The sequence below is a fragment of the Pan troglodytes genome, chromosome 17, assembly GCF_028858775.2.
Source record: "Pan troglodytes isolate AG18354 chromosome 17, NHGRI_mPanTro3-v2.0_pri, whole genome shotgun sequence".
NCBI lineage: Eukaryota > Metazoa > Chordata > Mammalia > Primates > Hominidae > Pan > Pan troglodytes.
The window spans coordinates 17,451,478-17,468,824 of NC_072415.2; the positions used below are offsets into that span (position 1 = coordinate 17,451,478).

The 17,347-nt window shown below is 48.9% G+C and overlaps 1 protein-coding gene across 13 annotated transcripts in view; it reads right to left on the reverse strand.

Moving 5' to 3' along the window:
• LDLRAD4 (low density lipoprotein receptor class A domain containing 4) overlaps positions 1-17,347 on the reverse strand; it is a 436,354-nt gene that overhangs the window by 199,277 nt on the left and 219,730 nt on the right. For 10 of the 13 annotated variants that reach the window (XM_009433595.4, XM_054672297.1, XM_009433598.3 and 7 more), the window contains one exon: positions 16,060-16,200. The exons of 2 other annotated variants lie outside the window; for them this stretch is intronic. In XM_009433595.4, the coding sequence (XP_009431870.1) occupies positions 16,060-16,200 (141 nt within the window). Of the gene's footprint in view, positions 1-16,059; positions 16,201-17,347 lie in introns of those variants that run through there. One more of the 13 variants, XM_054672295.2, reaches the window with a different exon arrangement.

A 17,347-nucleotide genomic window follows, 5' to 3' on the forward strand; every position in this document is an offset into this window, starting at 1 on the left:
GCCAGACACTCAAAATTCCATATTATTCACAAGTTAATATAATGCACTTAAATCATCCCTTTAAATGTGGCATACTGGAATTCTTTCACAAATTTAGACAATGCATTTAGAACCCCTTTCTAGTGCTCAGAAACTCCAACTAGATAAATATTAACCACAAACAGGATAAAATCCAATTTATTTTCATCAAACAACTGCACCCTGTTATCATCGCTAACATTCCCTCCACGTGAACACTGAGTCTGCTTGCGCATCTAACAGTCAGACAAAAAGGGGTCTTATATCATCGCAGAGCCAGAAAGACAGCACACCTTATAAAGGAGGCAGGATGCCCCTTTTGGAGAACACCCCGGCAATAAACAAAACCACCATGAGAAGCTGGGTGTGCACGGCGCAGCCTCCGGCTCTGTCCCTGCAGTCGGCGGCAGCGCCGGAATGAACATCTGCAGTGTGAACACGGCGCCCATTAGCTCCCGCAGCCTGTTAGCATATTTTAATGCTGTGATCACAGCTTTCTATTTCCATCAAGGCGCCACGAGGTGCTAGACTCTGGATCACACATTGCGTCATTATTGTCCCCACTGAACAGATTACACAGCAGTACTGGGGACGGGGCTGGGAGGTAATGAGGGGCAACAGAGGGAAGGGCAGGTGGAGCACCGGGCGCCCTGCAGAGGATGGGTGGGCACTGCTCAGAGCTGGAGCTCTCATCTCAGCGGGGGCTCAAAGACATCGCATGCCCTGATCAACGTCTCTCTCAGACACCTGAAAATAATAACACTATTTACAAAGAAACACCTCTCTTGGCTAAATGTTCCATCTAATATTTATCTCATTAAAGTTAATAACAGAGGTCAAGTCACCATTTCAGAATGCTTTTTTTTTGCGTCACAAGTGACTCCAGGGATCAAACCTGCCTTCCTTGCCGGCAGCTGCGAAAAACCAGGCTTGAGGTGTTAATAAACCAAGGTCACTACGGAGTAGCGGAGCTGCTGACTCTTGATTTTAACTCATTCCTGTGATACAAAAAGTGCACAAATCCATTGTCATGTATGACACAAACAAGTTTCAGGGCTGGGCCTCCAAGAAAAACAACATGAAGGGTCCTGCTCCTTTCAAACCTCACACCCCAAGTTCACACACAGCAGGACACCAGTTCACGGGCCTCCTCATTTCCAAAACGCGAGCACGTGCATGCAACCACAGGCACACCAGGAGCAATGCAAAACAAAGTCCACCATCATCTGTTTTCAAAGGGCAAGATACCGGGGTCCTGCTTCTTTTAAAACGATGACTGTCCCTGTGATTCCTGCATTTCATTTGCACATGATGCAAATCCCGTGACCTCACACTCGCTCATGTGCACCCCTGCGGTGCTCCCCATGCTGAGCAGAGCACAAGCCCATCTCTGTGCCCTTTCTCTCCCTGGTCATTTGCACTTGGAAAGCAGCATTCCATGTAGCATCCCCCGTGGTCCCCCTCACTTGTCCCAGGACGTTGCCTCTGGCCTTCCTGGAGGTTCTCGCTGGGGGTCACCCCTCAGGCTGAGGCTGGACTCATTGCCACTGACCTCCTTAATCCTAAGGAGGGGTCCGATGAGTTCTTATCACATCTGGTTGTTCTAACAATTAAATGAGATGACTCAAGTAAAGCACTTAGCAATTAGTAAACACGCGACCTGGTGGAATTGTGGAGAGAAGTTCATACACGCAGAAAGCTCTTTTGAACATTGCAGAGCATGACCAAGATGCTGACTGTCAGGACTGCAGATCCCTCCTATGTCGGTATTTTTCCAACTCCCCAGCCCCAGGCTGACTCATAGCAGCAGCTCTGCCCAGGAGCAAGGACTCCCGCCTTCCTCCTTTCCAGCTTCAGAAGAGTCTCCTCCTGTGCACTGGAATTCTTCCATCCACATCTCCACTCTCTAGGCTCGATCCTACCCTCGCAGAGACTTGCTCACAGGGGTCCTCCTCTCTCTCTAGCGCACCCACCACCTTTGCTGAGCTATCCCTCTGCCAGGAGATAGCCCCAGACTCCTCCTCGCCCCCTTCCACGGCACCCAGTCTGCACCCGCTGCATCCTCCGAGCACTGCAAGGAGGGTGGCCAGGAGCCGCCGCTGCCACCGTGAACCCCAAAACTGGGGACACCACACTGGGACCCTGCTGTGCCGGGCACACTCTGACTTCCCTCCCTATTCATCTCCTGCTGTGGCTTTCATGTGGATTCCTCCAAACCCTTTTTTACATAATCCCAAAGGCACAGCTTCTGGGGACCTGCCCCTCTGACAGCCTTCCTAGCTAGGCCCAGTCCCTACTCTCAGGGGCACACGCCACATTCACCATAGGCTGCCTACTCTGCAAGGGAGGGTCCTTCCGGGTGATTTCCTCCTGCCACCCTGACGCTGCCTAACCTGACAAGTTGGTGTGAGGACAGGGTCTAGTGGAAGGAGAACTGTCCTAAGAAATGGGAAGCACTGCTAGGCTCTGAAAGTTTTTGTACTCTCTCCCCACCCCCAAAGTCATATGTTGAAATCCTAACCCCTGAGTGACAAGCTTAGGAGGTGAGACCTTTGGGAGGCATTCAGTCATGAATGCAGAGCCCTCAGGATTGGGATTCATGCCCATGGGAAAGAGACCTCAGATCGCTTCCTTCCCCTTCTGCCATGTAAGCACATAGCCAGAAGGCACGGTCTGTGAGCCTGGATGCAAGCCCTCGCCAGACACTGAGTCCGGCAGCACCTTGATCCTGGACTTCCCAGCCTCCAGACATGTAAGATGCACATTTCGATTGTTTATAAGCCATCCCATCTGTATTAGGCCATCTCTTGCATTGCTATAAATGAATATCTGAGATTGGGTAATTTATAAAGAAAAGAGGCTTAATTGGCTCTGGGTTCTGCAGGCTACATAAGGAGGCATAGTGTTGACATCTGCTTCCAGGGAGCCTCAGGGAGCTTCCACTCATCATGCAAGGTAAAGGGGGACTGGTATCTCACACTGGGAAGCAGAAGCAAGGAGTGAGGGGGGAGGTGCCGTACACCTGAACAACCAGACCTTGTGAGAACTCACTCACTACCTCAAGGACAGCACCAAGCCACAAGGAATCCGTCCCCATGACCCAAACACCTCCCACCTGGCCCCACCTCCAGCACTGGGGCTTACATCTCAACATGAGATTTGGAGGGGACAAATAGCCAAACCATATCACAGTCTATGGTATTTGGTAATAGTAGCCCAGACAGACTAGAAACATACATATTAGGACTTCTGCCAAAGACTATTTTTGTGACCTTGAAGTGGTCATGTAATCTCAGGCTTCAGTTTCCTTTCCTGAGTGCAGAACTAAACTAAGCCATCTCTAAGGACCTTCCGGCTATACAACAGCTTTGTGTCGTAGCCTCTCTTGCTCAAAAACCTTCAATGACTTCCTTCATGAAAGAGAATGAAAGCGATCTGGCCTGACATCCCTGGCTTTCTAGAATCTGACCCCACCTACCTTTCTAGTGGTGCTCCTCAAAGTCAGCCCTCCCCTCCCCGCAAGCTTCCATGACAAGCCTATGTGGCATCCCTGCCCAGGCGTCTCCCCACGACACTCCCCCTGAAGAGCAGGGGTTCTCCAGACCCTGCCAGCCCATGATGGTGGCCTCCCTGAGCACCCAGGCTTAGTAAGATGTTCCTTCTGTCCTGCATACTGGCACTGCAGATACGTGCCACAACTTTGTGGGCCTTCTCAAGGACACCACTTAGCACTGGACAGAACAAAGCTGGGAGGCAAAGCCTCCGTCTCACACACACTGCACCCTCCCATGTCACCTAGCCCCTGCAGCCCTGCACCTGCCCATAGAGCCCAGCCCATGCCTCTCACGCATTCAATACTCAGAAAAATACCTTCCATGAAGTATCCCAGAGATGGGATGTTTTGTACTACTCAGCATATAATTTTCCACAAGTGACTACCCCAAACATGTTTTCTCTATAACACCCTCCAGCCCCCTGTCCAGACATAATCTTTCAACAACTATTTCTCCTTCAACAACTTATGAAAACTAATCAGTCTTGGGATCTTGTGTGTTTTTTTTTGGGGGGGGGTGGGGGGAGAGAAGCTAACTGCACTGGCCCCAGGTCCTGTCATTTCCAGTTAACATCTCCTAACATGAGAGCAGACACTGAACCAGAAGGGCGAGAGGAGGCAGCAGCCGCTGTTCTAGAGGCCTCATGGGGCTTTAGTGGGAGGCACAGGTAGGCCTGGAAGGGCAGGGTCTCTGCCAGCCTTTTAAGGTCAGATTGGCATTTAAAATTCTGGGTTCATGCCAACCCCTCTCACCAAGGAAGAAACAAAACTCAACACTTCTGTCTCCAAAGCCTATGCAAATGGAAGAGCGAACTCTCTCGGTAATGTGTTCCTTTGGCTGTCCTTCCACAAAAAGTCACGTGAAGTCAAGACACGGGCTTACATCCTGTGATGGAAGGTCCATCATTTTGCTTGATTGGCTCAGCCACCACCCCGGCCCCATGACAGAGAGAGCGGTTGGGCCTGAACCCACCACCTGCCCAAACCCAGACAGGGAGAACAGCTGGCATGCAAGGGCCTGCGGCGGTACACCCTACCTGGAACCATAGCTGACCTTCCCCCAAGATCTAAGGGTAAAAGGCCTGAAGTGTAGCTCAAGTTCCTTTTTTTCTCTGAATTTTTAGAATAAAGCAAATAACAGATGCCCAACACCCTCCACTAACAATGAAGAGATAGATAAGGACGAAGGAGATAGCGCCATGGCAGAGCCATCCACAGCAGACAGCCTGGCTCAGGGGCCCTCTCCGGAACAGGTGCACGCCCGCAGGAAGACAGGGGCCTTTCTCAAGGAGGCAGGGCAATCTGAGATTCTCCTCTCCCAAGCACACATATGAGCCTGGGGGTCACCCCACTGAGCCACCAGTCTCTGAAATGGGGAGATGCACTTTATGGTCCCAAGATTTTAAGTGAACAGAACCAAGAGGTGGTAAATTGTCACTTAGCACAAGGCTCCCCTTCCAGGCCCCATGGCTGGCAGCAGAAGTGCTGATGCCCACAGCCCAGCCCCCTGCCATGTGCCCCTTCCCTACAGGCCATCCAAGGGAATGAAAAGTTTCTGCCCTGAGTGGATGGTCCTGGTGTGAACAGCAAGCAAAGGGTCTAGGGCAAGAAGGTGCCCCTCTAAGGACAGCTGGACCTTCCGGAGGACCACGGCAATTTTTCTAGGAGCTGTCTGGAAAAAGGACAGACTCACTCGCTGCTCACAACTGCAAACTCTTGAAACAAGATTTCTTTCTTCCCTCTCCAGTGATTGTCTACTTTGAAAATATTTTTTATCTTTGATCTCTGTTTTCTTTCTGGGAAGGAAGCAAAAAATATCTTCTTTTCCCTCTGCTATTAGCTCTTGGGACAGAACAAGAATGGATGAAGGAGTGAAAAAATGATTACTGCAAAGTTTAGGTTGTTGGGGTTTTTTTCCCATGTTAAAGCTGCCATGACTGAAAGAGGCACCAGCCCAGAGGATGAATTCAGAAGTCCAGCCCTCGGAAGGTCACCCACCTCTGCAGTCCACGACATATCTCATGACAGCTTTAGACTTCAGCTTTATTTCTTCAATTACTCAAAGATGGTCCCTTCCAAGTTTCACTGTAGTACCCTTTTGGATAATTTTTTTCAAGACCGAGACGTGATTAGCGGCCATCAAACCAAGCGACAAAGCACCTCCCAGCCGAACGGCAAGCTGCTGCGTCGCCTCCCGCCTTATTGGTGGTCCCCCAGCCTCCGCCCCCCAATCTCATCTTTACCTCAATATCTCCTTCCCGACTCCCACCACACTTACACTGGGAGTCTTCATGAGCAGAAACTCACTTCTGACGTCACATAAACTCCATCCCCGCCACTCAGAAAATAATTAGGAAGACAAGCATCACGACTACGCAGGCACCCAAGCGCAGCCAGGCAGGCGCTGGGGATTTTTTTACCCGCTTTCCTACAGCTCTGCCAGTTGTGGAGCTGCCCGGAAGAGACCCAGCATGAAGAAATTCGCAGAGATTCATAAAAAGAGAGAGCAAGCCTGGTGAGCCTCTAAAACCCTTGCAAATTAAGAGGCTAAATGAACAGTCAAGACCAACGGTTTCCACAAGAGCAGTGCTGAGTGTGTTAATATACACAATTAACACAGTTCACCCCGCGGGCTGCATTCCCGTCTTAACCACACACGACAACATCCTCCTTTTCACCCCAGCTCCTCTCCGGCCTTTGAAGCCTGGGTCTGAAATATATTATTCTGCATTCTGGGCAGTACGGCTTAAATCAATAGTGTTATCATCCTACAACTGTCCTTTCAGGCTCTCCCTAATGCCTAATAATTGTCAAGTTTGCACTAAAATTGATCAGTAACAGCGGGCCTTTTCTCTTAGCACCCCCTCTCCCTACACCCTCCCGGCCACCCCTTGGCCTCCCCCAGGAAGCAGGATCACATTGATTTCTATCTGATTACAGGAGAGCTTGCCCTGACTTTCCCCAGTTACTTAAGCCGGCGTCTCATTGCGTGTCCTTAGAGACCAGGGCTTCGCTCAGGCAGAGAGCGTCTAGACAGTATTCATGACCCATCTGTCTGGCACGGCCCAGCGGATGGCAAACTCTATTAGAACTGAAACCATTTTTCCCTCCCCCTTCTCCCATCCCTCTTTCCCTTTGCGAAGCAGGAATCTGACACTGAAAATTACTATCATTGTTGCAATTCTCAAAATAGCACCGCCAGACTTTCATTAACATCCACGCTAGACTACTAAATATTTAAAGAAGTGGATAAATTTCATCTGAAGTGGGACAGCCCCGCACACATGAAAGCAGTAACAGAATCAAAATGTAAATCTAAGAGGTTGTTTTTATCCGAGTAAATTTAGTGTCACAGCAGGAGGAAATGATGCCTAAGGTTTATTAAAACTTACCCTCCCATTTGTTCTCCGCCTTTGTTTATTTGAAAAGGCAGAATTACCGTTTAAGACCCTACACGATTTTAATTGATCAGAAAACCGTCTTGGAGAAACAAAGGCAGCCAACACAAGGGGCGGGACTGGGAGGGGAGGGTGTGAGGCTGCCAGCGCCTCCCTGGGGGCTCATCCCACAGAACCGTTCAGGCAGAAGCGTGTTGCCAGTGACAGCCCCTGCAACTTGATCCCATGGTGAACCCAGAGAGAGGCATATTGCCCTCCACATCTTGTTTTAAATACCACCTTGGGTCACTGTCACAGTCAGTAATTGCTTTGCCATAGATTCTTTAAGTCAAAAAAAAGGGGGGGCGGGCGGGGAGCCCTGTCCAAAGCACACAGGCTGCTCTGTACAACAGCCTGATTCATTGAACATGGCCTTGATGGAGGCCAGCCAGAATTAAGTCTGTGGAAACCCAGAGCCCCTCGCCCCAGCCTCGCTCCAAGGTAACACCACAACCTGGAAGACCCCTGACCCACACCCCCTGCAGTCAGCAACGTCAACATGGGAAGTCCAATCTGCTGAATGCCAGAGGGCCCCTGAGGCAGGCGCCACCCCTCCCAGCACAGCTGGAGATGCTGAAGGGGCCAATGCGCTCAGACAAGAGTCAGAGGGAAACTGGGGATCAGAGACTAAAAGCCCACATGTGGCTGAGGCGGGCTCTTGGCGCCCGCAGCAGGTGAAGCGGGGATGGTGATGGCAGAAACAGAGCCGCCCCCATGCTGAAGCCACGCTGCCTCTCGCCTCCCCAGGGCAGCTGTCATCATCCCCATCCTCCTGACAAGACAGTGAGTCAGAGAGGAGAGCTGGCTTCTGGGTCATACGAGTACTACCTGGACGGGACACAATCGAAGAAGGGATAGCTTATCAGTTTGTAGAGGAAATCCCAAGGAATCAACAGAATCAATGATCCCTGACACACAGGGGCTCTTAGGTTAATTTTTCATAATCTGTTTGAAAATCCAGCATGAAACCAAAAATCGCCATCTATGTATCAATTGAAAACAATCATCCTCTGTGGCCCTTCTGAACAGAAGACGGTTGGTTTGATCCCCACCACCCAAGCCCTTCAAGCCTTTTAAGAACTGATGAGTAAATCCCTATCTTACTGGAAAAATACCATGGGAGGGGAAAATAGCACCTCCAAAGACAAACAAAACCATGGCCTGAGTTCAACACCCCAGCAGCGGCACGCCTTGGCTGTGTGACTCTGAGTAAATCACCCCACCGCCCTGAGCGCTGCATTCTTATGACCTTTCTAGGGTGCTTTTGAGAGATAAATGAGATGATGCATGTAAACAGTGAGCACTCGGCAAACAGCAGCTCCCTTCCTACCTAATTCCAATCCCCAGGAAGCAGTGGACCCTCCAATAGATGATGCTTACTGAGCATGTACTGTGGGCCAGGTATTACTCTAATTGCCTGTCCTGCACTATTTCAGTAAATCCTCAGAACAACCCTTTGAAAGAGATACCAATATTATCCTCATTTTATAAATGAGAAAATCGAGGTACACAGAGGCTGAACAACTTGCCTAAAGCCACAGGCAGTGAGTGGTGGTGACTCCAGGTGACACACTCATGCACACATGCACCACACAGCCTCACCCTCACACACAGACACACACACTCATGCACATATGCACCAGAGACTCAACCTCACACACACACACACCCACACATGCACACACCCACACATATACAGGCACCTACACACATTCTCACACACATATGCATCACACACCCTCACCTACACACATACATGCACACACATGCAAACACACTCATGCACAAATGCATCAGACTCTCACACACACGCACACACACTCATGAATACATGTACCATAGACCCTCACGCATACACACACACACGTGCACAAACACACACATAGACATGTACACAGATACACTCTTATACATATACACACACGTGCACATTCATGCACAAATGCACCACAGACTCACCCTCACACACATGGACACATTCATACACCTGCATACACACTCCACCCATGGCACACCCTCGCATGCATGCACACACCACACGGAGTCACATGAATGCACACACCAGACACACACACTCTCCGACACCCACACACTTGTGCACACACACACTACACATTCTCACACATACTTATGCACACATACCACACACAGTCCCACACACTCTGGCATACTCACATCTCATGCATACACACACACTCACACCTGCTCACACACACGTCTTTAGGGCTGGCCAGAAGCACTCCACATTTCCTCTGTGCTTGGCACGACTGGTCCTTCCTACACAGTAGATGGATATTTAGAGGCCAAAAGTCTGTCCCTCCAGGGCTGCAGCACTGGGAAGCCCTGACTGGTCACACACACAGTAAAAGCCTATCACACTGTTGGTCCCAGAATAAATGCTTACCAGAGTAGGCTTCTACTTTGGTTGGTTTGGGTGTTTATGGCAGTCTAAACACACATGGGAAGGACAGGCAGTTTGTGGGCACCAGCCTTATGTAGTCTTTTCCTTTGTCTTCTCATGCAGGCTGCCGGCATCACGTGGATATTTTCAATCCCTGCTTCCACTTGCAAGGTACTAGGCCTTGCAAGCAAAAGCCTTTTTCATCCTCTGGTCAGGCTTGAGTTTTCTAAAATAATAATATTCATCCCTACACTCAGCAAATATTTACAGGGCCATGCCCCATATGCTACATGCGCCAGGCACCATGGCAGGCACCAAGGCTACCACCGAGACCTCATGGGCACTGTTCACCTGGCAGCCATGCTCATAGGATGCTGGGAGGCAGCAGAGAAAGGATCAACGGTCTCCAGTCAACACTCTGAGTGTCCACTATGTGCAGCTGACCTTTGAACAATTTGGGGGTTGGGGCTGTGATCTCCGTGTGGTGGAAAATTTGTGTATAACTTTCAACTCCCCGAAAACTTAACTACTAATAGCCTACTGTTGACTGAAAGCCTTACCTATAACATAAGAAGTCGATTAACACACATTTTGTATGTCATATTTATGATATATTGCATTCTTACAATAAAGCAAGCTAGAGAAAAGAAAATGTTAAGAAAGATCATAAGGAAAAGAAGGGGAGAGGGCTTAGCCCTTGCACACCTGGAGTTTAACCTGGAGCTAAACAGGTCATTGACAATCCCCAAATTCCAGACGCGACCTGGGATTTGGCTATCCAAGTGTAGCAGAGGGGGTTCCTAAAAATGTTAAGTGCATGCATCAAACATATTTCAATTCATCAGTTCATCATAACACACACAGGAAATCTCAGTGGTCACCTGTGCAGAGTGACAGGGAACCCCCATCCTTAAGTTAATAAATCCTATATGATATACACTTCAGGGTAATCAAATCGTTGATGGGGAATTTCTCTTTATAGATGTATCCCCACTAATTACTTGAGAAAAAAGGACAGAATTTGGTTGTGACTGTTTTGCAACCCCAAATGCCTGACGGTATCACACAAGAGACCAGCAGACACAATGTGCTCCTGATGGAAGAGCTGTACCGAGGCAGTAGTTTCACACACACAGCGTTCACACCTGAGTCTCCCCAGACCTCTGCATTACCTACCACGTGGCAGGAATGGTGTGGGACAGAGAAGCACGTTCAGTGACTCCACAGGAAAGCAGCCAGCAAAATCCAGAGTACGGAAACTGCAGAACAAGCAAGCCAGACCCCTCCACCCAAAGTCACAAAAGGGAGGAGAAGGGGGAGGAGGAGACGACCACGACGATGACAGGAAGAGGGAGGGAGGGGAAATAGTTATGGAGGGAGAACCTACAGAATCAGAGATCCTTCAGGAGCAAAGCGATCTACGATGCCTGGGGCTTCTTTGGATCCTGCTGCAAACAAATGATAAACAGAACAAACCGAAACACATGTTTATAAGACAACTGGAGAAATATGAACTCGAAAAGGACATTTGGTGACTATTCTCTGATATAGAGAATTATGGTTAAGGTTTACTGCAATAATTACAGGGAAAAAATAGAAGCATCTGGCATTTGCAAGCCTGGGTTATGCACAGGTTACCTATGTGGTTATGTGGTTATGAGCCTGATCCCCAAGTCCTCAATAAACAAAATGCTTGGGAGGTGGGAAGTTGCTGGCTTAAGGGAAGGAGGGCAGTCATAGCTTGGTGCCTACAGGTGACAAGTAGGATGCCAGTCTCTTTGGGAGAAAAAATGAAGAAGGTGGGAAGAGCTGGTTTCGGAAGTAAAATAATCAGCTCAGATTTTAATAAGTTGGATTTTATTTTATTTGGTTGTTATTACCCTAAATGGCAACGAGAGGAAAAAGCTGCCTCCTGAAAAAGTCCTAAAGTCATAATCCTGGCATAACCGGGTGTACTTTATCAGCTCCAGTTCATTTGATTTGGGGTCAGTTTGATGAGGTCTCTATATAGAGAGAAGCAGCTTCTTCCCGACCCTCCAGTAGCAGGGGGAGCTGCTCCTCTCCCTGCTTTCCTCGAATCAGATTCTCTCAGTTAAGTGGAAATTCCACTGAAGCTCAAAGGGAAACTTGTGGCTTCTTGTCGACGCTGACCTTACTCTTAAGGTCCAGTGGTGAGAACCCCTCAGCAGCGCTGGCTTCGGGGGTCTGTGCTCACCAAGGCTTTCGGAGGGCGTGGCCCTTGCCAGGCCACACAGACCACTCAATCATCGCTTCTGGACAGTTGAAGGAACGCTGCTGTCCCCCACTAAGATGTGGCCAAGGGGCTTTGGAAACACAGCACCACAGGACATGCTTGGCTGGGCAGGAACGATGAGGTGGCAGGTCCACCAAGTGGGATGCCAGCCTCAGGCTCCCCGCAGCCGGCCGGCCAGCAGGTGGCCTGTCCTAGGGCCAGGGCAGGAGGTGCAGCCTTATACACTGGCTTCTGTCTCTCTAGGACCAACCCACTTTCTCAGCCGTGCCCACGCGGGCCCCAGCCATGGCCTTCTGTCCCAAGACAGCACCACCCTCATTGCCAACCTACGCTCATGCTCTTCTGGGCCCTGGTACTCTGTCCTCTCCTCTTGCCATCCAGCACACCTCCTCCAGGAAGCCACTGTGACCACTAATCCAACCAGGATGAATCTCTCTATCCCCTGAACTACGAACGACTGGACCCACTCGGCCCTCACTCCCTGGGCCCATTTTTAGTTATCTTTGTGCAGGTGTGAATTCACCTCCCCACTCTCAGCACCTTGATAGCAGGGTCTATATTTTCCTTCATTCCTCGTTTCCACAAGGCCTAGTACAATGACCAGAGAAGGTACTTCATAAATAATTTTGTTTGTATAAGGAATAATTTGTATAATTATTTTATTTGTGTAAATAACAAATAATTGTGTTTGTGTAATTTGTATGTTTAGTGCTCGGGGTACAATATTTTGATAGAGCAGCCAGAGAAAAGATGTGACAAAAGCTGGCAACTTAGGCTGACAGCATATTTCCTCTTCCACAGAAAGATGCAGCCAGGAAAACTCATTCCCCAGGAGATAATGGATGTCAGCCCAGACCTGCACGTCCATGCAAAACCCTTTGGTCTCTCAGCAGAATAAAGCAGCCTCGGTCCAACCATAACCTGACCACGGTGAGGAGAGGCAAAAAGCAGATGAAACCCACTATGCCTCAGCCTGGGCTCCAAACACATTTTTGTTTGAAGAGAAAAGCTACTTAGAGCAACTTCCAGAGCTTCTGTGATTCTTAGTATTGCTGGCTTTACAAATAACAGTAACATTTTCTTGTTAACTTTAATTCATGCTGAAATTTAGCAAATATCAAATGGGAGATATTGCCAAGACATCTGAGCCATGGAGCATACTCAAAGCTAACGGCATGGCCAGGAAACTAAACTGATTCTAGCTCATCTGGAAATCCAGAAGGTCTCACCTCGCTTCAGCCTCAGTGCCCTCAGATCCGGAACACTGAGTATATCCCCCAGGTTAGAACAAGGTGACATAGATCACACAAGCCACTCCTGCTCCTAAGCAGGAAGAAGAATGAGGCATCGCCTTTCTGAAGCATGGCACTTCATAGACAAGAGTTCGTGGGATACTCTGATTCCGTCCAGGTGGAGAGGAAGGGGACCTTACCGTCAGAGCAGCACACCATGAAAGGCAGGCTGTCTGCCTGCTGTAGGAAACGGGCTGGTGAAGGATCCAATAAAAAGTGTCATCCACTAACAACCGAGGTTCTAAGGCTTGTTCACAGCTATTAACAGGAAGTGAAATATCCCTGTTCGCTGCCCAACAGAATACGGGGAAGAGAATATATAGCCATTCAATATGAGGCCACCCTCTGGCCTCCTCCCCTGGGAAGCCACACACCTGGCAGAGGTGAGCTGCAGCAGAAGACAGAGAAACCACCACCTACCCCGGAGCTCCCAGCCACACAGAACAATCCAGAGGCAACCCGCGCCATGAGCATCTCCCCATGACCACTTGCCCAGCTCCCTCGGGCGCCTGCAGAGAACCTGAGGAGAACGTAGGGGGCAGCCACAGGCCAGGTCGCAGCCTCCCCCAGGGGACAGAATAGGGAGAATCATTGAGGATCGCTGGGCAAGTGCACTTGTGGACACCTGTGAATTCCTGCTCCGTGTACGGAATGGCTCTGACATTACAGATGGACCATACAAAGTCACAGCAGTGCACTCCCCAGGAAGGGCCACGTGGGGAGTGGAGATGGCAACTGCAACACGATGACATAGACTGTGTTTCCCATGGACGTTCTTTCCTTTAGATGCTAACACGGCAGGAAGTGTGCCTGTTCCACAGGGAGACAAACCGAGCTGAAAGGAGTTGTCACTCCCTTAGGCCGAACCTTGAACCCAGATCAATCTGAAGCCACAGCCACAGTCCTGCCCTTTGTCATTCCGTCTCCTAGCCCTCCAGTCTTCTTAGAAGAGAGTATATTGTAAATAATATCCCATTTTAGCTATAAAGACAAAAGTTCTAGTCATATCTGAACAGTAGGGGGCCAAGAGTTTGCCAACAGGATCGTAAGACTCCTCTGTTAGGGCAAAGTTGAGCCACTGATGGATGTAACTGCTCCCTCGGCTTCTAGGCAGAATTAAAGTGCTCACATTTTAAAAAATGAGTGGAAAAGCGATCTGGAGATAGGCCTCAAAAACCGGAAAGAATACTGACAAGAAAGGGAGTGAGGGAGGAGGGAAGGGTAGGAAGGAGGGTTGAAAACAAGGAAGCCCTCAGCAAAAGGGCCCCGAAGTAAAGGAGGAGCCCGCAGACCAGAAGAAGCCTGGGGAGCACCCCAGAGCAGAGGCCAGGGCTCCAGAACTCTGAACCCAGTCAAGGCAGCACACAAGGTCCTGATATTCTCTACACAGTTTACCATGGTGTGTCTGCTGTTAGTCAAGTCCAGAGAAAACAGAGTAAGATGCTGCTTGTACTCACCTCCTTCTAAGACCCCCAGCCTGGGTTGAGGTAATCTTGAGTGCTTAGCGCCTGGAATATGCTGCTCTAAGTGCTGGCTGTGGATTGTCCTGTGTGATACTCCAATAACCATTCTTATGTCCCCATTGTGCAGATGAGGGCACTGAGGCTCAGGAGATGAAAACATCATTGTTCCATCCATGTGGAAAGGCCAACAAGCAGGGTTCCTCAGGGCTCCCGACCCTCTGGCCTGCTGCCTGCTCATCCTCAGGGAGGTGCTCACCCAGCTCCCAGTCCCCCATCCTGACCTGCAGCCTTCCTCCCTCTTCCTGCACCCAGCCCTGGTTCCATGCACTAAGTAGCACACCCAGAGCGAGTGCCTCCGGGCCATCCTGGGCCTTGGGGGAGCAGGGGCCTGCAGGCCAGATGACTCCAGGTGAGAGGCAAGCTGTATTACATAGAGACTACCGCACAAAACACGGACCCAATGCCAGGCAAGCACGCGCCCAGCCTGAACCTCCAAGAACCGTCTTTGCAAAGTATAGAGATGGGACTCAAAGAGCGCTTGGTAGGAGAAAATGCAAATGGAAATACAATAGAAAAACTTGAGAAAAACTATTTGTACTATAAGACTCTTGAATTTAGCAAGCATAAATAGCAGGCTTAAAATTTGCTAGAGCACAGTCATTTTTATATTGGGGACATACGTAACTTGCCCCCCATATAAAAATACAGTAGGAATACAGAAAATAGTTTCTTTTTTTAAATCCCCTCCCATTTTCACATTTGCAGCACTGGTATTTATGTAGTCTAATTTCCATAACAAAAATTTTAAAATCTGTCTCAAATATAACTCCTCAAAATAATGTCAGTAAAACTGGGGAGAGAAGCTCAATGCATCATAAAATGATCTCAGTAAGAAGGCCGTGTGAGGAGGGTCGGCCCGGCCAACGCTCTTCCCAAGGTGTGCAACTGCAAAAAGATCCTCAGCCTCAACCCCCCTCACTTAGCCCAGAGAAACACAGAAAACAGTAAGCCACTTTTCCTAAGAGAAGTTCAGCAGGCTTTCAAAGCTGCCTTCTTTCTCTTCCCTTGTCACAAAAACCATGACATCAAAAACCAACGAACTTCAAACTCTGACTCCACTTCTTCAAATTCAAGAAATGCTCAAAGCCTCAGCCTTGGGGATTCACACATGTCAAAACCTCACTCGAGCTGTTTCCATCCAGTATCTAATAGAAAAACACATGATCAGAACCTTTAAGGATCCCATGTAAATTTTTCTACTTTCATATTTCAGTTGCATGATTAATTATGGACCTTCCACATATCTTTCTTTGCTTATTTAAAATTACTTCTGAAGTAATAATGTTGGTAAGAAGAATACTAAATCAATACATGATTTCCTGGAATCCAGGCATTGCTCAGATAAACAGCAAAAGCCTATTTCAAAACAGCTCCGCTGACCACTTTAGAGAACAGAACAAATTTCTGACTTTTAAACATGCCGCCCCTCTATCCTAAAAGAAGAAAACATTTCCTTTGTGAAAATGCAAATCTCTTTCCTTAACCAGAAAACAACCTCCTTCCCATGTCCCAGTGACCCCACCTCCTAACCGTTTCAGAACCACATCAGACAGTGCCACCCAGGTGGGAGGAGAGACTTACAGTTGAAGATGCCCGGAGGCGGGTGCTCGGTCACCAGGAGACAGTTCTCTTCGTCACTGTTGTCCCCACAGTCGTTCTGTTGGTTACAGACCAGCGAACCAAGATACAAGCATTTACCGCTGGTGCAGGTGAATTTGCACTCTGAAAAAGTACAATATAAAGCATGGAGCAGTCAATGCAAGCTTGGTGCTCTTGAGCTGTGACTGTCGTTGGTTTTTCTTTCCCCCATTTGCATGCCATGACTGTTTGGGAGCTCAGACTATCTGGAGAGCCCAGGACACTAAACTCAGAGAAGGGCCATCTGGGTAAGGACCTTCCTCATCTGAAACACACAGAATGGTGCCCTCCAGCACTCCACAGGGGCGCCGAGGCCCGCCTTGCACGCCTCACCCTACGGCACTGCCCACACAGTAGCACAGGTGCTCTCTTTCTTTCCACGACCTGCTCTGCAAAAGTCATAGCTGTGGGGCTCTATTATTCGATTTGAAAACATCCTTGGCAGTTCTCCACACCTCCGAGAATGGGGGAGCCCGTGCAGCCAGCCGTGGCAGGGGCCGTCAGAACTCAGGAGCGCTGGCTTAACAAAAGAACACTCAGACATTTTATTTCCCACTTGCCACTGTCTTGTGGTGAGAATCTGGACAACATATTTCACCTCTCTGATGTTCATTCGTCTCATGCCTAAGAAAAATCAGGCATAATACCAGGCATGGGTAGCAGTGAATTTATAATGTAAAACATGGGAAAATCATGTGTGCTTTCTGCTAAAGGGCCATGTTGGTGAACTATAAAAATAGGGCAGGTCCCATACCCAAATCCTTATAGGCCACACTGAACACAGGCTCCCTAAAATCTGTACGAATCAATATTTGAAAATGGAATTCAGTTTTGTAGGACTTTAAAATAAATTTGCACACTTAACACATTACTATCCATTTAAGCAATGAAGAATAAAGGAAGTTACACAATTATATACACTTGAGCACAGAAAGGTCCATTACATCTTACAGTGACTGTCATCCTGCATTCTGAGTGTGGGCTTGGCCCTAGGAAACCACAGAAGCTGGCAGGATTCACACAGCACGGCCCACTCAGTACACAGCGGGAAGACAGAGTCTCTGGAGGAGTCCCGGGTTCCTCACCGCCACTGACCGTCACAGCCTCTTCCTTTTTCCAGGCCTTGGTTCTGTCTGTCTGGAATAAGGGTGGCAGGCCTGGATCAAGTCCAAGGTCCTTTCAACTCAGATTTTCAATCATTCAAATAAAAGGCTGGGCATCGGCACACCAA